Raw genomic sequence first — 21,056 nt, forward strand, 5'->3', positions numbered from 1 at the left:
AGGCAGATTCTTTACAACTGCGCCACCTGGGAAGCCCTGGGAAGTTGAGTGAGGCGGCCAATCTGAATTCACTCTATCGTTTTCCAGCTTTACTCACAATTCCTAGGGCATGACCAGGATACTCTTCCAAGTTGAATAAGTAAAGGTCAGTTTTTGTGCTCTATGTATACATAGGGCTCTCAAAAAGTAAGAAAGCATATAAATAAAAATCCAAGACTCCTCTACTACTGATTTTCTGATCTAACACTCCCATTTTAAAGATGCAAAAACTGGCCCTAGAACCTAAGTGACTTGCTTAAATTCACATAAATACTTAGTGGCAGAGCTAAGGCCTGAAAAGTGGTAATTATTAATATTGCTCTAAGCAAACCGCCAGATACTCTTCTCAATTCACTGCAAACATCAGCCAATTTAATCCTCACCATAACCCTCTAAAGTAGGTATCATTTTCACTGTCTTAGAGATGCAGAAACTGAGGTTCATCCTCTATGAGTTAACCTCTTCAAAACCAGACAACTGCCAGTTGATGAAGCCAAGATCAACATGCTTCCTTATCTGGTCCCAAAGAATATGCACCAGCTTCAGCTTTTCTAGAGCTGAGAATTGCAGTACCAAGAATTCTAGAACTGAGCTCTTAACCTGTAACTTGCAAACTGTCTGGGTGTCTTGTGTGTGTGTGTGTGTGTGTGTGTGTGTGTGTGTATGTATTAGTCGCTCAGTCCTGTCTGACTCTGCGACCTCACAGACTGTACCTCACCAGGTTCCTCTGTCCCTGGGATTCTCCAGGCAAGGATACTGGAGTGGGTTGCCATTCCCTTCTCTAATCAGTCTTGCCTGGGGAGCTTTAAAAATACAGGTCACTGGGCTCCACCTCAAGAAGGAGAATCAGCATCTTGGGGGGGGTGGTTATGGCTTCAAAATCTGTATTTCTTCAGAGTTGATCAGGTGATTCTCATGTGTAGCAAGAGTTGAGAAACTCTAAGCAAGGTATTTCATGAGTGTTTCCAATGTAAAACATAAGGAGGAAATGAATCACCTAAGGCTGATGGAATGTTCAGAGTGGCTCAGTCTGCATGAAGGGTAACACTGTGACCCTCCCCCAAATTGTTCTGTGTCCCATTGACACACGTGCAGCCCCTGTCACACAAACAGACGCATATCTACTGTACCAAAGCTCTGCCCCCACTGATCTCGCCTAAAGAAATCTGCATCACAACGAACAATTCGCAGCAGTGCCAAAATTCGTGTTCTGTTGGAAACACAGCATAAAGGTTTCATTTCACCTTTATTTTTTTGGGTTAAGACACTTCAGCCGGCACCATGCTTTCTCAGCATTGAGCCAAAAAAAATAAGAGGGGAAGACTGTTGGAAGGAACACTTACCAAGGTGCACCATATATCCTGAATCCCTTCACTGTTACCTCCGAGTCTTGTAAGTAAATACTGTTCGTCAGGAGGGACTGAACGTTGTCAAAGTCCTCTGGTTTCAATTTCGACACAGAGGGGAAACGGTAGTAGTCCTGTTTAACAAGGTCTGCCATGAATTCCTTATCAAATGTCAGTTCATGATTCCCAGCAATCACTATTTTATATTCATACGGCAGGTTTCCTGAAATACGGAAAAAAAAAAAAAAGAGCACCAATTAGCACGTTCATTTCCCATCACGAAGTACAACTGCCATGACTGCGTGATTATCAGACAGTATCCCCAAATGAAATAGATCACACATTCCTTTATATTTCCATGGGAACCAAAATTTATGACTACTCCTTCATGCTAACAAAAATGACAATAAATGGGAGACAGGAAGCCGCTCAGAAGCTTAAAAGCTACTAAGGAGACATTAAGTTTTCTAGTTCCATTTCCCTTTTCTGTTTGCTGCAGATTCACTGTCAAAAATCCATACTGTGATTCATACTTTAGAATCATCCAGCAAAGAGTACTTTAGTCATAAGCCTTAAAAAAGGTCTAGATTTGGTTTTAATCCTTAAAAAATAAGTTGACCAACTGTTTGTAACAACCCCTTTCACTGCTAGATTTTTAGTATCACTTTAGTACAAAGGACAAGGCATACATAATTCACAATTTGCATAAATCAAAGGAAGCACACAGTACAATTTTGTATGGCAAGTTAAAGTTTACCTTTTGGCTTGTGAATAAAAAGATTAATAATGACCCCCTGATTAGAAGGCTAACTTTCCTCCCATTGGGATGGGAGAAGAAACTGTAAAGCTTAACCCCCTTTTAATATTTATGGTATGGAAATGTGAGTTCGCCGTGTGTGCTTTTTATGCAAAAGTTTCCCGATCAAAATGAGATAATTCTGGGAAGAAGAATGAAAGCTATAAAGGAAAACCCAAACACCAGACTTCTGCATAGATTTATAATGTTTGAATAAAGTACAGATCATACATATTAATAACTCATCGTGATGCTATAAGAACCAAAATCCAAAGGGAGATAGTGCCCGGCAGCTGTCCCCACCCTGAAATTAATGCCCTTTTCTCTTCTTTGTCATTACGCATCCCTCAAGCCTCACCACTGGGCAGCTGCTCATTTTATTTTATTTCATTTTTATTTTCAGGAGGAAAAGGGTGGGAAGACGGTGCCTATAATTCCAGCTTCCTGAGACTCCCGGGTCCAATGCAAAATTAATGTTTCCTGCTATTCCAGGAAGAATGAAAGTTACCACTAGCAGGAATTGGATATATTTGTTGTAAGAATTCGTCCTTACCAGCAAGCCAGAGTCAATGAATCAATTAATGAAACTTACAGTCTGAGACAGAATTATATTCGGGGGGGAGGGCAAGTTTTTGTCATAGGTCCAGTTGGATTTCACCAATGCAAATTGTAAACAGTATTAAAATTGGATACACAGAATGTGGACTAATGGGGAGACTTATGAGACAGATGAAAACAGGCAGAAAATAATACTGCAGGAAGATAAAACTGAAAATGTGGTGGCTAAGTATCGATGAATATCCTTGACTACAGGCCCACAGAACTGTGTGACATGCCTTCGGCCTCAGTTATTCAAAAGGTTGCGGTGAAGAGCTCCAAAAAAATAGGAAGCCTCTCAAGGACATTCCTGGTGGCCCGGTGGTTAAGAATCTGCTTGCCAATGCAGGAGACCTGGGTTCGATCCTTGGTCCGTGAGGATTACACATGGCAGCGGGCAACTAAGCCCATGTGCCACAACCACTGAAGTCCGAACGCCCTAGAGCTTGTGAGCCACAGTAAGGGAAGTCACCACAATGAGAAGCCCACCCACTGCAAACTGGACAGTAGATTCCACTCACTACAACTAGAGAAAGCCCACGGACAGCAACGAAAACCCACCACAGCCAATAAGCAAACAAATAGATTAAAAAAAGAAAGTAAGAAACTTCTCTTAAACACATGCAGAGCTTATATAAGGCAGTAAGATTGTGATGTATGTTGCAAGTTACCTGGATAAAATGATGATATTTTGCACCCACTCCAGTACTCTTGCCTGGAAAATCCCACGGATGGAGGAGCCTGGTAGGCTACAGTCCATGGGGTCTCGAAGAGTCAAACACGACTGAGTGACTTCACTTTCACTTTTCACTTTCATGCATTGGAGAAGGAAATGGCAACCCACTCCAGTGTTCTTGCCTGGAGAATCCCAGGGACAGGGGAGTCTGGTAGGCTGCCATCTATGGGGTCGCACAGAGTCGGACACGACTGAAGCGACTTAGCAGCAGCAGCAGCAGCATAAGGCAATAAGATTGTGATGTATGTTGCAAGTTACCTGGATAAAATGATGATATTTTGCACAATGCCCTACACTTAAAATACAGATAAAAGATGTATTCAGGAGTCTGAAAATTCCCAGCACTGTACACAATAGAAATTTTTGAGACGCCCCACTACTTCAACATCATGGCTCTGTGACCCCACTGGCCCAATACTACCTCCCCGGACCCACCTGCCTCCCAAGGCTGGAACAGTCTGATATGTTTTCCTGGACAGTAATCTGCTCCAAGGCAGGTCCTACCTGATTGAATCTTTGAGCAACTCTATTTGTACGAGTCATGCTTTAGCTGCCAGTTCTCCTTTAATGATTCATGATGATGGACTCACTGCAAACTCTGTCTTTATGCACCACTGCTCTTGCAAGAGGCTTTGGCTTCTTGCTTTTTCCATTTTAGAGCATTGCTTTGGGGATGGGATGGGTGAGACTGGGAAACAAGGCGACCCGAAGGAAGTACATTTCTCCCCTTCAGATCAGTGAAAGAAAAAAAATAAAACTGCTGCAAAGTAAATCTTTCTCAGGAAGACAGGCCTCTTCAGTATCTTTTAAATCACATTTTGGAGACTCAGCATAAAGAAATAGCCACCAAAATGAACAGCCGCGGAAATCGTCGTGATATTTACACACTGCCAACAAACTCATCTCTTTCTGAGAATCCAATAGTAGTTTCCAACTTCCATCCTCTGTTACCTACGTTATGAGATTGTCTGACATGTTTTCTTTTTTGCTGAACTGACCTTTCATCTGTAATCTGCCAACCTTTATGTTTTATATGAAAAGTGTAAGCAGGGCAGCTGACAAATCTCCTGTTACTTGATGGCATTTTCATTTTTTTTTTTCCAGGCTAGATTAATTTGGAAGGCTCTGCAGTCAAGCTCCAACCTTCTTGGTATTCAAATAGCACTATTTTAAAATTGTCAGACAAAGAGGTGCCTGCCTTTATCCATTTTATTCAGATCAGGTCATCGAAGTTGACCTGCCTGAATAAAAATCCAAGGCCATATGCAGATATTCTAATGTGGAAAAAGCCTTGCTTTGAATGACCTAAAGGATTCTACCAACTAACCAGTTCTATCTTCCCAAGACATGGTATATGTTTTACTGGTAAGATACGAGATGATTTTAGGTGAAATAGAGATGAATTTCTGACAGAATGTAAAGTAGCTCTGTATGTTCTAAAAGTGCACGTTTGAAAAAATATGCCAATGCAAGTAATGACATATGGCTTCGTTTTTCTACTATCTTTTCCATGTTCATTTTTCTATTTTTGTATATAAAACAGGAGATGGTTTAAAGAAAACTACTGAGCAAATAATCATATAGAAAATTCAAAGATTTGGCAAAGCGATGACTACCAAGTGAATGAATGAAATTTGGGAAACTAGTCCATCTATCAGTTCAGTTTAGAGCTACAGATAATAAGTAAGACAAGTTCTTGGAGGCAGCAATTAAGTCTTATTCAAAACTGTATCTCCCGTGTACCCCAATGTTCACCGAAGCACTGTTTATAATAGCTAGGACATGGAAGCAACCTAGATGTCCATCAGCAGATGAATGGATAAGAAAGCTATGGTACATTTACACAATGGAGTATTACTCAGCCATTAAAAAGAATACATTTGAATCAGTTCTAATGAGGTGGATGAAACTGGAGCCTATTATACAGAGTGAAGTAAGCCAGAAAGAGAAACACCAATACAGTATACTAACGCATATGTATGGAATTTAGAAAGATGGTAACAATAACCCTGTGTACAAGACAGCAAAAGAGACACTGATGTATAGAACAGTCTTATGGACTCTGTGGGAGAGGGAGAGGGTGGGAAGATTTGGGAGAATGGCATTGAAACATGTAAAATATCATATATGAAACTAAAAAAAAAGAAAAGAAAAGCAAACTGTATCTCCTACTGTATCTGTATTACCTCACTAGATGATATAAATAGATGCTCACTTAAAAAACTAAAGGATAGCTGAAGTAAGCTAGGTCTTTACTGCTACTCCACAATTCTAATTATCCTACACTCTTGCCACTGTCTATTCCTTAAGCAGCCCTCACAAAACTTTTCCAGGTTCCAGGCTCCATTTGATTCCCCACTTAGCTTACAGTACACATCCTCTAGCCCCAAGATGGAGAGGGCCATGGCAACCCACTCCAGTACTCTTGCCTGGAAAATCCCATGGACGGAGGAGCCTGGTAGGCTGCAGTCCATGGGGTCGATAAGAGTCAGACACAACTGAGCAACTTTACTTTCACTTTTCACTTTCATGCATTGGAGAAGGCAACGGCAACCCACTCCAGTGTTCTTGCCTGGAGAATCCCAGGGACGGGGGAGCCTGGTGGGCTGCCGTCTATGGGGTTGCACAGAGTCGGACACAACTGAAGTGACTTAGCAGCAGCAGCAGCAGCAGCCCCAAGATAGGCTCTCTTTATTTCCCAATTGCTCCTTTACATCTTCTCATCTTTTTAATAATTGGCCTCAATGCTTTTCTTGTCACTGGCCCTTTAATTTTTCAGACATCTCTCTATACTATTTTGGATGTCTTTATTATATTTCTCCCGCTTTAGTAAGTTTATGTTTACTCACCCCAAGAAGATAAAAACAAGCTCTTCACACACACAACCTACACACACACATCTCAAATGCAATCCTAAACCATCCCTGGAATTATTTATTCTCTGAGAAACGTCTTCATTTTATTTCTAAACTTCTGGAAAGAGGATTCCAGAAGTTTGCAGCTGGTAGGCCAAATTCAGCTGAGAATTACAGTTGGTCCTCAATTGTTTTATTTTCTTAGTTGAACTAACATTTAGAAATCTGGAGGTATCACACTAAAAATTCGGGGTTTCTGGCTTCTTTTGGAAGATCAAAAATCAGGCAATTCTGACCTCCAGTCTATTGCAGACCTCCTCACTCTCTGTTACTTCTCACTCCTGGCCTACTTATCATGCTTGTGTACCCTCATGGGCTAACCTACTATTAGAATCAGCAACTTAAGGCATAAATGGCTATTCAGAATTTACCCAATGTTGGACTTCCTTGCTGGCCCACAGGTTAAGAATCCACCTGCCAATGCAGGAGACATGGGTTTGACCCCTGGTCTGGGAAGATCCCACAAGCTGAGGAGCAACAAAGCCCACGTGCCAAACTACTGAAGCCCCTGCACCTAAAGCCCGTGCACCTCAACGAAGAGAAGCCACCGCTCACCGCAACTGGAGAAAGTCTGCACTCAGCGGCCCAGAGCAGCCAAAAATAAATAAAAGAATAAAACTTAAAAAAACAGTAATTTACCCATCGCAACCTCCCTTTGTTTCTATACTCAACCAAAAGCTTCCCTGAATGTCAATGCTGCTGTTAAGTCGCTTCAGTCGTGTCCGACTCTGTGCGACCCCAGAGACGGCAGCCCACCAGGCTTCCCTGTCCCTGGGATTCTCCAGGCAAGAACACCGGAGTGGGTGGCCATTTCCTTCTCCAATGCATGAAAGTGAAAAGTGAAAGTGAAGTTGCTCAGTCATGTCTGACTCTTAGCGACCCCATGGACTGCAACCCACCAGGCTCCTCTGTCCATGGATTTTCCAGGCAAGAGTACTGGATGTCAATAATTACCTCCTAAAAAGCAAAGCCGAGGTTTTTCCTCCATCCTCATCTCCAAAGATCACACGGCAGTAACATCTCTGTCCGATAAAGTATCTTTCCCCTAGATTAGTGCTGCTGGACTCTGCCTTCTCCTCCTCCCTCTCCAGGGTGTCCCTTCCTCTCTTCTTTCTCAGTTCCCTGTGCCTCTCGTCTCATTCTCAGCTGACTTGCTACACTTCCGCTCTTTATCCTTACTTCTATGAGTATTATTTAGTATTTTTTTACTGCATGTGTCACATTTCTACTTTTTATGATTAAATTTTTAAGTCTTATTACAAATTAAACTGGGGCGGCAGCATGGGTAAGAGTAGGGGCTTTGCAGGCTTCACCACCTATTAACTGTATGACCTTGGACAGAGCTCTATGTCCTCTAAAGTGTCTTAGAAAAACAAAGACAATAATTGCACCCACCTCACAGGTTGTATTCAAGATAAAATGAGACAGAGCTTCTAAAGCACATGCATGGTATGGAGTAAATAATCAGTGCACATTAATTATTATTTTATTCCATTTGTTTAGTTTTTTCCTTTGCATGTGACTTATCTCCTCCTAGACGGTCCTTGAAGGCATGGATTGTGGCTTGTGGTTCCCTGTTTGACCCAAACTAGTTCAATACCTTGGCCTTCCCAGGTGACTCAGTGGTAAAGAATCTGCCTGCCAATGCAGGAGATGCAGGAGACATCGATTCCTGAGTCAGGAAGATCCCCTGGAGGAGGAAATGGCAACCCACTCCAGTATTCTTGCCTGAAAAATCCCACGGACAAAGGAGCCCAGTGGGGTACAGTCCATGGGGTTGCAAAGAGTTGGACATGACTGAGCGACTGAGCACACACACAATTCAATACTCTCCAAATGGCAGGCACATAATAAGCATCCATTCAACAAGTGAAGGAATGACTGAATCCCTTCAAGACTCACCAGGAGCTTCCTAAAAAGAATTCCAGGAATGGGCTTGTTATCTTGAGTCATGAGAAGGTTTAAGCCAGTATCAGATTGTCCTCCAAGTTTAAGCCCTCCTGAATTGAAAGCTCAATTAAAAACAAACACACACAGTTGGGGGCCAACTCTAATACATCTGTGAGCTGAATTTGGCCTACCAGATGCAGGCTTCTGGAATCCTCTTTCCAGAATTTCAGAAGTGAAATGAAGAAGCATCTCCAATCCAGTCTAGCCAAATATCTCCAACACACTGTTTTTAAACTGCAGTTTATTCAAATATAAATGGGGGGGGGGGTGGATAATAATCACACTACCCTTAAGGTTTGATGCACATTACATAATCTACTGCATGTAAAGATGTGCAGTTTCTAACACTTCATTGTCTCTAAACAGGTATTGCTGCTGCTGCTGCTAAGTCACTTCAGCCATGTCCGACTCTGTGCAACCCCATAGATGGCAACCCACCAGGGTCCTCCATCCCTGGGATTCTCTAGGCAAGAATACTGGAGTGGGTTGCCATTTCCTTCTTCAATGCATGAAAGTGAAAAGTCAAAGTGAAGTCACTCAGTCGTGTCCGACTCTTAGCGACCCCATGAACTGCAACCCACCAGGCTGCTCCGTCCATGGAATTTTCCAGGCAAGAGTACTAGAGTGGGGTGCCATTGCCTTCTCCACTAAACAGGTATTGCTGCTGCTGCCAAGTCGCTTCAGTCGTGTCCGACTCTGTGCGACCCCATGGATTGCAGCCTACCAGGCTTCTCCGTCCATGGGATTCTCCAGGCAAGAACACTGGAGTGGGTTGCCATTTCCTTCTCCAATGCATGAAAGTGGAGTCAGCTGTGCTCAAATAATTATTATAATGATTGCCATATTTTCTTGATTGCTTAGTTGCCAATCAAGAAAATACTAGTTTGTCCACAAATTGGATCACCCTCTGGTCACACTGCACAATGTCACTATCTTCAAATATAAGCAGCTGAGGATGAAAAGGAAAACTCTGACTTTCCAAAGGCTGAAACGGACATGGTGCAATGTGTCCTTCAAGTTAGCAAAAGTATCACTCGGGTCATTAAGATGTCTGGATCTGGAGGTGATGGTAGGTGGACACAGGAGACTTTCAACTTGTACACACTGCGAACCTAGCTGCCTCTGTCAAGATGTTTCTAACCCTGAAAATGTGTGCCCTTAACACATCACTTATTTTCTCCTTCAATGATCCAGTTACCCATCTCTTCTAACATTTACTGACTGCCCCAAAATGGGCCAGGATCAGTCCCTCTTAACAAATGAATAGTACAACCTGTGAGAGGTAACAGCTTAGATTCTATTTCTGTCAAGAGTGACTACTCACTTGGAATATCTTTAATAGAGTTTTTAATAAAAATTTTATTGGAGTATAGTCGATTTACAATTTTGTGTTAGTTTCAGGTCTATAGCAAAGTGATTCAGTGTTACACATATATTCATTCTTTTTCAGATTCTTTACACATATAGGTTATTACAGAATAGTGAGTAGAGTTCTCTGTGCAATGCAGTAGGTCCTTGTAGGTTACCTATTTTATGTGTAGCAGTGTGGGTATGTTAATCCCAATGTCCTAATTTATCCCTCCCACAATGTTTCCCCTTTGGTAACCACAAGTTTGTTTTCAACATCTATGAATCTATTAACACATACATGTGGAATCTAGAAAAGGGGTACATATGATCTATTTGTAAAGCAGAAAGAGACACACAGACATAGAGATTAAACATACGGACACCAAGAGGGAAGGGGGTGGAGAACTGGGAGACTGGGACTGACATATACACACTATTGATATAAAACAGATAACTGATGAGTGCCTACTGTGAACTCTACTCAATACTTTGTGGTGACCTAAATGGGAAGAAAATCCAAAAAAAAAAGAAGCGATATATATATATATATATATATATTCATTTTGCTCTACAGTAGAAACTAATATAACATTGTAAAGCAACTATACTCCAATAAAAATCAATTTTAAAAAATGAGAAAACACACAAAAAATGAATGTCCATTGACAAAGGAATGGATACAGAAGATATGGTTCATATATACAATGGAATATTACTCAGCCCTAAAAAGAACAAAATAATGCCTAACATCTTTCACTGAATCAGATAGGGTACTCTTCTATGAGCGTATGGAGAGGAACAGAAAAACTAAGATCTTCAGCTATACATATGTCTGGCAAAGCTGTAACAACTTTAAAGCAGACATACAGTAGATTGTGTCAAGGTCAGCCTCCCTTCCTTCCCAAACTCTGGATATTTAATGTGTCACTGAAAGTGGCTCCCATGAATCACAGCACAAGAGCCTAGAAGCATCCTCAGAGCAGCCTGAGTAATGTGAAAGTTGTGCCCTGTAGGCCTCCTCCGGGCGGAGCAGGGCAACTTGAGGGACAGACAAGGGCAGGAGGAAGGGGACTGCTGTGCTGTCCGCCATGCAGTGCTACTTTCCTTTACTTTATGATTTAGTAAAAGATTTGATTTGAAGGAAGTTATCTCTGGCTTGGCTTCCCAGGTAGCTCAGTGGTAAAGAATTATCCTGCCAAGCAGGAGACCTAAGAGATGTGGGTTCAATCCCTGGGCCGGGAAGATCCCCCGGAAAAGGAAATGGCAACTCATTCCAGTATTCTTGCCTGGAGAGTCCTATGGACAAGGAGTCTGGCAGGCTACAGTCTACAGGGTCACCAAACAGTCAGATGTGACTTAGCAACTTAACAACAACATCCCTGGCTTAAAAACATTAAAAAGAAAAATCATAGATATATCCAACCCCATTTTACTAATGAAGAAATTGAGTACCAGAGAGTTGCTGTCACTTTCTAAGCAAAGTTCACAGGTCAAGCTGGTTCAAAAGTGTGACAGAAAAGCTCTTCGGTTCCCCTGCTAGTGTTCTATCAGGTGAGACCAAACTTTTAACTGCTTCATGGGGTTTGGCTCAAGACCTTCCTCTTACATGAGTCCTCTCCATCCCACTCCTCCATCCACCGTGATCTTTTCTCTAGATCTGGGCAGCTATGATCCTTATGTTTGTTCATGAAATAGAACTCTCCATTCTACATGACTCTGCCTACGTCATGGATTTCTCCTCCAGGGGACATGAAGCCATGTCAGCTTCACACCACGACAATACACTGGCTCGATTCAGGCATTTCCCAAATGCTACTGTAGCCGTGGGCGTAATTTCTTATCTACCAGCTCCCTGAAGAATTTGGGAGCCTACCCAAGGAAAGGAAGGTCACAGACTTGAGAAGGGGAAAGAAACTCCGCTGGCCCATTGTCATGCAGCGTCCCAGGATTTAAAAACGTGTAGGCTATATCATGAGAAATAAGAGGAGACTCTGACAGGAGAACAGAAATTTAAAGTAATAAACCAAAACGTCTACAGGGACCAGAGAAGTCAAACACAAATGTGAGCTGAATTGGTTAGAAGTTACAGAGAGTGGTGAAGACTAGGGCACCTGGGCATCAGTATTTTAAAATAAACCTATATAAGGACTTCCCTGGTGGTCCAGTGGTTAAAAATCTGCCTTCCAATGCAAGGGATATGGAATCGATCCCTGGTCCAGGAACTAAGATCCCACATGCTGTGGAACAACTAAGCCCTAAAGCCCCAACTACAGAGCCCACGCGCTCCGAAGCTGTGCGCGGCAATTCCTGAGAAGCCCACACGCTACAACAGAGATCCCTTGTGCCGCAACTGAGATCCGACGCAGCCAAAAATAAATACTTTAAAAGTTAAAAAAATAAATACAAACAAGCACTGCTCTGGCCAAACAAGGTTCCTTGCTAGCTTGCACCCCAACCAATAAAAAAATTAATGTCCCTCAAAATTATCACACAACTGCAACTTCTTTTTTTTTTAATCATTATAGAATGTGTTCCTCTTGAAAACTCAAGTTCCGGTCAGATCAAAATGCAAAGTTAATTCCAGAATATTTTGTTTTCTTGAGAATCTGCCTCCACCTACTAGGAGTTGGCCTCTGCCTCAAACACTTCATTCTTCATCAGTGGGAAGTATGGGGAAGAGAGACAACCAATATGGCCATCAGGTTGTGACTTATACCAAATACCACTTTCCTCGTGCCCCATTTTTATCAGGGATCACCTATTTATTTCTGCTAAAAGCCCAGGGGGGAAAAAAGCCCAAAGTACAATGGTATTTCTTTGTGAAGGAGAGCACCCCAAAGCACCCCTGGGTAAAAGAAAACCTACTTATATAAAGGTGACAAATAATTTCAAAATCTCCAACCTCTATGCCCACTTTCCTCAGCACTCCTAAATTCTAGACTTTGAAAATACATGAGGAAACCAAAATGAAAATATATGAGGAAACCAAAAATGTTTCTGGCCTAACACTCACATTGAATAAAGCTCTCTACATTACAAGAAGCAAACAAGACTGAGATGACAAGTCAGAAGAACTTATAATGGCTCCCAGATGCCCAGGAAAATACAACTCACAAGGCACAAGCTTCAGGCTTACTTTCCTTTGACGATGTGCGAGGAAGAAAAGAAAACTAACTTTCTGAGATTAAAAAGAATAAAACAGATATGTGGTCATGTTATCACTACTACAGTCCTATCATCATGGGAGCGTTTCCACACAAAAGAGGTATCTTGCAATTCAATCGCATTGCTGAAACCTCTGGTCTGCGTGGGGCACTGTAGATGTTCCCTAATGCCAATGCTATAAAGGGACCTTATTATATCCCCAAGGTGGATAAAAAAAGGCATTTTTTTCCATTTAAAATTATTATTATATCTTTAATATCATGACTCCAGCAGAGAGGGAAATGTTCAAACTCTTGAAGGTTCTTTATTCCACTGAGGACTAAATAAGAATAACTTTGGCTTGAAAACTGGTCAAGCAGAAAATTTTGCAGGAGGATGAGAGGAAAAGAAAAATAATACCAATGGCTATGAGGATGGAAGAACTATGAGGTTGTGGGAAGGATTAAGGTGATGTGTCATTTAAATCCCTTCCTTGTTTGGGAGTTTGGGTTTAGCAGATGCAAACTATTACACAGCGAATAGATAAACAACAAGGTCCTACTATTCGGCATGGGTAACTGTATTCAATATCTTGTGATAAACTCTAATGGAAAAGAATATGAAAAAGAATATATATTTATATTTATATGAAAGTGAAAGTGTTAGTCGCTCAGTCATGTCCGGCTCTTTGTAAGTCCATGGACTGTAGCCTCCCAGGCTCCTCTGTCCAAGGGATTTACCAGGCAAGAAAGAATACTGGAGTAGATTGCTATTCTCTTTCCAGGCTTCCCTAGTGGCTCAGCTGGTAAAGAATCCACCTGCAATGAGGGAAACCTGGGTTTGATCCCTGGAGAAGAGAACGGCTACCCACTCCAGTATTCTGGGCTGGAAAATCCCATGGACTATCCATGGGATCGCAAAGAGTTGGACATGACTGAGCAACTTTCACTTCACTTCACTTCACTTCTGACCCAGGAATGGAATCTGGGTCTCCTAAGGTTGCAGGCAGATTCTTTACTGTCTGAGCCACCAGGGAAGCATGCATGCATGCATGCTAAGTTGCTTCAACTGTTCCAGCTCTTTGTGACCCTATGGACCATAGCCCGCTAGGTTCCTCTGTCCATGGGATTCTCCAGGCAAGAATACTGGAATGGGTTTCCAGGCCCTCCTCCAGGGGATCTTCCCAACCCAGGGATGGAACCTGCATCTCTTATGTCTCCTGCATTTGCAGGTGGGTTCTTTACCACTAACAACACCTGGGAAACCCCATGTGTGTGTGTGTATGTATGTATACAGATGGTGTGCTAAGTCCCTTCAGTCATGTCTGACTCTGTGTGGCCTTATGGACTGCAGCCCGCCAGGCTCCTCTGTCCCTGGAATTCTCCAGGCAAGAATACTGGAGCAGTTAGCCATTCCCTTCTCCAGGGGATCTTCCCGACCCAGGGAAACTTGGGTCTTCCTCATTGCAGGCAGATTCTTTACCATCTGAGCCACCTGGGAAGCTATATATATATATACATATATATATATATATATATACATACACACACACATACACATATATGTGTGTATGCTGCTGCTGCTAAGTCGCTTCAGTCGTGTCCGACTCTGTGTGACCCCACAGACGGCAGCCCACCAGGCTCCCCCGTCCCTGGGATTCTCCAGGCAAGAATATTGGAGTGGGTTGCCATTTCCTTCTCCAATACATGAAAGAGAAAAGTGAAAGCGAAGTCGCTCAGTCGTGTCCGACTCCTAGCGACCCCATGGACTGCAGCCTACCAGGCTCCTCCATCCATGGATTTTCCAGGCAAGAGTACTGGAATGGGGTGCCATTGCCTTCTCCATATGTGTGTATATATACATATATATGTTTGAATATATATAACATATATAAATAACTGAATCATTATGCTGTACAGCAGAAATTAATACAACATTGTAAATCAACTATATTGCAGTAAATTAAAATTCCTTCCTAGGTGACTATCAGGGGCTGATAGCACAGGAAGGCTGGGTCTAGCCTGAAGACAGAAACAGGGTTCTGAAGCTAGAAGCGGGCACAACCCATCTTTTCCTGCTGTGTTCCCAGCACCTAGAAAAATGCTTGGCACCTAGTGCCCACTGTCTATTCCTTAAAAAAATGAACGGGCCTCCAGCACTCCCTCTCGGCTCCACAGTTTGCACTCACTTGCCTGGGTTGCAAACCCACCAGAAACATTCAATCAGGGCAAGCTCCGTCTCTGACCTCAGTCTGTCCCCCGTCAGGCTCCATTAATTTTCACAAGTCCTGACAGCTCTAACGTTAATACTCACACTTGCTGATGGAGCCACACAGCAGGTTCAGACTGCTACCTTCTCCTCTGAAACTCATGCATTAGGGTTTCTTCCATGCTTGCAATGGGAAACCAAGTCTAAGAAATATTAAACACAGAAAACTATATTACAATAATGTCAGGGCCGAGCCGGAAACCCAGGAGAAAGTAAGGAATGCTGAGCGAATGCTCAGTGGTTTGCTGCAGGAATTAGGGCTAGCCTAAGAAGCCACAGTTGAAACGCTCCCTCCTCTTCTTCAGCCTCCTCCGTAAAAAGAACCACGAAGCAACAGGAGATGTTATAAGTCTTAATCTACACAAAGGAGACAAAAGTCCATCCCTCATCCAGGAAAGAAGACCCCGCTCTGGACCCAAGTGGTTGCCAATATATAGCACTGATGGCAGGCAACATAACTAGTAAGAAGTGTAAAGCACAAGGAACAGGCCATTGCTGCTGCTGCCGCTGCCGCTAAGTCGCTTCAGTCCTGTCCGACTCTGTGCGACCCCATAGACGGCAGCCCACCAGGCTCCCCAGTCCCTGGGATTCTCCAGGCAAGAACACTGGAGTGGGTTGCCATTTCCTTCTCCAGAATAGGCCATTAGGACCCACAATTATTAGGCACCTGAAAACATCTCAGAGATTTGACCTTTTCTCTGCAGCAACTTTTTCCCATGCATTCTTGTCTCAACCATAACCTTACTTTAACATAGCTTTCTGTGACGTACACACACACAGACACACATACATTTCATTACCACAGGTAGTAAAAATGAATGACAACATCCTCCTTGTTTCCCAGCTGAGCATCTCTAAGTTGCCACCCAGACCGACACAGCACATTCTACATGTGAAGCCATGGTGGGAACCGTCCAGGGAAGCATGGCTCCAATTATACTTGACTATTACCATCTGACTGGATCACTGGAACCATGGGTAGTCTCTTCATTGTTCATTTTGTCCAACCTCTTTCTTACAAATGACAGGCTTGGCTTGTTGATATGCCATACAACAGATTTGATTTGAAACCATCAGACTATCTCCTAAAGGCTATTCAAGTAACATCCTCAAGTTTCAGAAAACTGGATCCAAATCAGAATTTCACTGGACAGGCGCAAGAAGAATTGGTGATGGTATTCTCAAGTCTCATCTCCACCAGCTGTGCATGTATGTATATCACTGGAGCATACTGGGATGTAGAAATAATGGCTTGATGGGCTTTGGAGTCAGACAGATTTGGGACTAAGTTTCTGTCACTTATTATCTGTGAAACTCAAAGCATGCAATTTAATGTTTATACTACTCATCAGAAAACATAATGATAACTGCACAACCTATATTATGGAGTGGACATGTAGACTGAGTGAGACCGGTAAAGAACCTAATATAAAACTGACACATAAAGAACAATTATTATTATCATTATTTTCATCCTGTCTTTGTTCTGCATTGTAACTTCATTTGGGATAAGGGGTTAATCCCTTACTCTTATCACCTTGAAAGTGTATTCAATGAATATCTTTTATAAACTAATCTGAATAAATTAGCAGTGCTGACTGACAAAGTCTATGGTGAGCTGAAAAACACTATATTGGGGGTGGATTCCCATAAAACTGTTAAGAAAACCAAATAAGAAAAAGGTGGTCCATCCAGCAGTGATTATAAAACAAGTGGTAATTATTCTCCTGAATAATTAGAGGACCAAATGCAAATCCTATGTGCCTGCCTCTTAAACCATTAAGCATGATGAAAAATCAAATTAAATAAAAATAATGCTAGCATAAAGGCCATCTTCTTTAAAAAATAACTATTTTAGAGCTTTTTAGATTCCCTCTGCACTACCCACAAGTAGTAATAAAAAAATCTTTTTTTAATAACTACTGTTATTTTTGCATGCTGAAACCATGCTTGGGCAAGATGAAATGCAGAATTTCAGTGTGCAGTGATTCCAAGCGGCTGGTCCACAGAAGCCAGAACAGAGGGTTGACAGTGGAAATAAAATCTCTGCCTTAACAGCGCCACTGGGGCTAGATGAAAATGGTCTAGAACTTGATTAAAACTAAATTGAAAAAGAACATATTTGGCTAATATTACATTAGACTAAAATATAGAAATAAACCCTAATACTCTTGAAATCTAATAAGAAAGAACCATCTCAATTTCCAAACTTTCAAAAGCATCTTCTTTAAATGCATCACAGATCAATTTACATGGTACTTTTGCCAATAAGCAAAACCAAATCACAGGTTCCAATCGGCTTATATTGGAAAGTGTGAGAGCAAATGCTAGAAAATGCAATTACTGCAAACAAACTCCATTTTCTCCCCTCTGAAGGGAATTTCAGAGAATATTTTATTGCCATCAAATAATATTTCTGAAGGCATCAATACACAATTCTATTTTCTTTTCAGAGTACCCACTTGCTATACAATCTAATCCACTCAATGGAATATTGTGAAATTTAGAAGACTCTACAAAAAAAGATATTACCTTGCACATACATCGTATGTCAATTTTAACAATTTGCACTCTGGACAGGAAGCCGCATAGAGCAAAATTTAGGATCCAATAAAATTGACTTTTCCCATTTTATAATTCAAAATTTTAATGAAGCCTACCAAGGGTGAAAATTTAAAAGAAATCTCTCAGGGAAGGTTATTTTGATCAGTAGTGACAGTGATGAGATGGAAAGAACGGAGGTCACATTCATTTCCCCTTCCATTTTTGTTTCCTCCCCACCCCTCAACTGGTGGAATTTTCTACTAATAAGAACTCCAGATAATCAGAAGCTACAAAGGAGACTTCCTGGGCAGTGTGAAATCATGAAGTCTCCTACTGACAAGGTTTTGGTTTCACTGAAACATTAGTTTCAACAGTCTCTGACCTCTTGGTGGAAACAGCCTTGTGGACTAATTTTGCCAAGCTTCCCCGCTGGGATGAAGCACTATGAAGTAAGTAGTATGGATTCTCAGGAAGAAAAGATTCCTGGCAAGTCCATCATGGCCCCTGGGGCCCAAGGTTCCAAGGAGTGGAGCTGGAGGTCTATTTCACATTCTACATTTATATTCTTTACCCATATGTGACGGTCTGTCCCTCACCCCTAAAATTCATGTAGTGAAATCCCCAATGTGATGGTATTTGGAGGGGTAACCTCTGGAAAGTGATTAAATGATCATCAGAGTGGGGGTGGAACCCCATTAAAAGGATTAGTGCCCTCATAAAAGAGAAGCCGCAGAGCTCCCTTACTGCTTTCATCATGTGAGGACACAGAAAGACAGCATCGTACATGAACCACAAAGAGGGCCCTCGCCAGGACTCAACCATGTGGGGCCTTTGATTTTGGACTGGCCAGCCTCCCGAACTGTGAGAGGATTTCTAATGTGTATAAGCCACTCAGTCCGTGGTATTTTGTTATAGCAGACTGAAGGGACTGAGATATTATAGCTTACTAGTTTATAGAGACCTAGAAAACAGCCTCTTGTGAAGGTGGAAGAGGAGAGTGAAAAAGTTGGCTTAAAGCTCAACATTCAAAAAACAAAGATCATGGCATCCGGTCCCATCATTTCATGGCAAATAGATTGGGAAACAATGGAAACAGTGACAGACTTTATTTTGGGGGGCTCCAAAATCACTGCAGATGGTGACTGCAGCCATGAAATTGAAAGACGTTTGCTCCTTGGAAGAAAAGCTATGATAAACCTAGACAGCATATTAAAAAGCAGAGACATTACTTTGCCAACAACGGTCTGCATAGTCAAAGCTATGGTTTTTCCAGTACTGATGTACTGGAAATGATATGAGAGCTAGACAATAAAAAAGTTTGAGTCCCGAAAAATTGACGCCTTCAAACTGCAGTGCTGGAGAAGACTATTGAGAGTCCCTTAAACTGCAAGATCAAACCAGTCAATCCTAAAAGAAATCAACCCTCGATATTCATTGGAAGGACTGATGCTGAAGCTGAAGCTCCAATACTTTGGCTCCAATACTCTGATGTGAAGAGCAGATCGATTGGAAAAGACCCTGATGCTGGGAAAGACTGATGGCAGGAGGAGAAAGGGATGACAGAGGATAAGATGGTTGGATGGCATCTCTGACTCAATGGACATGATTTGAGCAAACTCCAGGAGATAGTGAAGGACAGGGAAGCCTGGCGTGCTGCAGCCCCTGGGGTTGCAAAGAGTCGGACACGACTGAGTGACTGAACAACTGAACAACAACAGGAGATCTAGTCCTCAGCATCTTAAAAATACAGGTCAAGAGACAAGTTTGCATTGTGTCTTCCTAAATCTGTTTTCTCATAAGTAGTATACTTAAAACATAAGGTATTCTTAAAGCACTCCTTTAAGTAATTCAATTAAATATTTCAAGGAATCCAGACAATCAGACCACAGTTGGAGAGCATACTCTTGTCTGTTGAACACTGTTAGAAGCAAGACAGTGAAATGGGGGGAAAAAAGCACAGGTGGCCTTGTTTTATGAGAGTCCCTATTACTGAACATTTGAAGTCAAGTGAATACCTACTTCTTTAGCCTTAAATTGTTAATATAAAAATACATGTTCATTTTTGTTCCTTATCACACACATCTATGCCTTCCGACAAGGTGTGGATTTCCTCTATCTTTTGGTTTGCTTCTTTTATGGCTGACTCGTGTTCCCCTAAAATTCATGTGAAGCCCTCTCCCACAGTACCTTAAGTATGTGACTGAAGATAGAGCCTTTAGAGAGGTAATTAAAAAAAGACCACATCGGACAGCCCTGGCGGTCCAGTGGTTAAGCATCTGCACTTCCACTTCAGGGAGCACGGGTTCGATCCCTGGTCAGGGAACTAAGATCCCACATGCTTTAGAGTGCAGCCAAAAGACAAACAGAAACATAGCAGCCCCAGATGGGCACACTTCAAATGTCTATTAATGGGAGATACATAAACAAACTGATATCTCCATACTACTGAATATTATTCTGCAATTAAAATAAACTAAAAAAAAAAAAAACCGAGACCATAGGATGGGCTCTAGTCCAGTCTGACTGATGTCCTTATAAGAAAAAAACATGGACACACAGACAGGCACCAGGAATGTGTATGCACAGAGGAAGACAGCTATCTGAAAATCAAGGAGAGAAGTCTCAGGAGAATTTAAACCCACAGACACCTTGATCTCAGACATCTAGGCTTCTGACTGTGAGATAATAAATTTCTGTTGTTTAAGCCACTCAGTTGGTGGTATTTTGTTGATAGCCCTAACAAACTTACACACCTTCTTAGGTTTAATCCATCCTTTGCACTAAAAGCTAAGGTGATCTTATTAGAATAGAAAACTGATCATATACATTCCTCCTCATATACATTTAGAAACTCACCCACATTAAATTTCCCCTAGACTCCCAACTATTGGCTGCAGACAAAAAAGCTAAACTTCTTATGTGATGTGTACAACTCTTCATGATCTGGCACCCACTGGCCACCCTTCCAACTCATATTTTGGGCTCTGAGCTTACCAAGTACTTGCAGTTCACAGAATGAAGAGTCTGTCTACAGGGCTCTCTTTCCTACTTGACTATGGACTTCAGCAAGGTCAGACTATTTCTATTCCTCTTTGCATTCCCAGGAGGCTTCAATAATTATTAATCAACTGAATGAATGAATGAAGAAATAATTTTATCCTGGTTAAGAATAATGTGAATATGAGTAGCTAGTATCTCAGTTTTGGATTCCAGATGACTTTAAAGTGTAACAAATCCCGTTTTAATTTTATCCCTAAGATACCACCAGTTATATCCATCACAAGATATATTATTCATTTGTCATTGAGAAACCAAATCTGGTCTTAAAAATTCATTGTAAGGGGACTTTTTATTGGGGAAGGCAGATGGAA

General features: G+C 41.8%; 1 protein-coding gene across 17 annotated transcripts in view; it reads right to left on the minus strand.

Moving 5' to 3' along the window:
• MPPED2 (metallophosphoesterase domain containing 2) overlaps positions 1–21,056 on the minus strand; it is a 211,636-nt gene that overhangs the window by 101,133 nt on the left and 89,447 nt on the right. For 13 of the 17 annotated variants that reach the window (XM_086338609.1, XM_086338624.1, XM_086338613.1 and 10 more), the window contains one exon: positions 1,383–1,608. In XM_086338609.1, the coding sequence (XP_086194735.1) occupies positions 1,383–1,608 (226 nt within the window). Of the gene's footprint in view, positions 1–1,382; positions 1,609–15,186; positions 15,285–21,056 lie in introns of all 17 variants that reach the window. The other 4 variants (XM_086338620.1, XM_086338623.1, XM_086338621.1 and 1 more) reach the window with 1 other exon arrangement.

Source organism: Bos grunniens, chromosome 15, assembly GCF_055505025.1.
Source record: "Bos grunniens cultivar Pamir isolate PY7600 chromosome 15, Bosgru_T2T1.0, whole genome shotgun sequence".
NCBI lineage: Eukaryota > Metazoa > Chordata > Mammalia > Artiodactyla > Bovidae > Bos > Bos grunniens.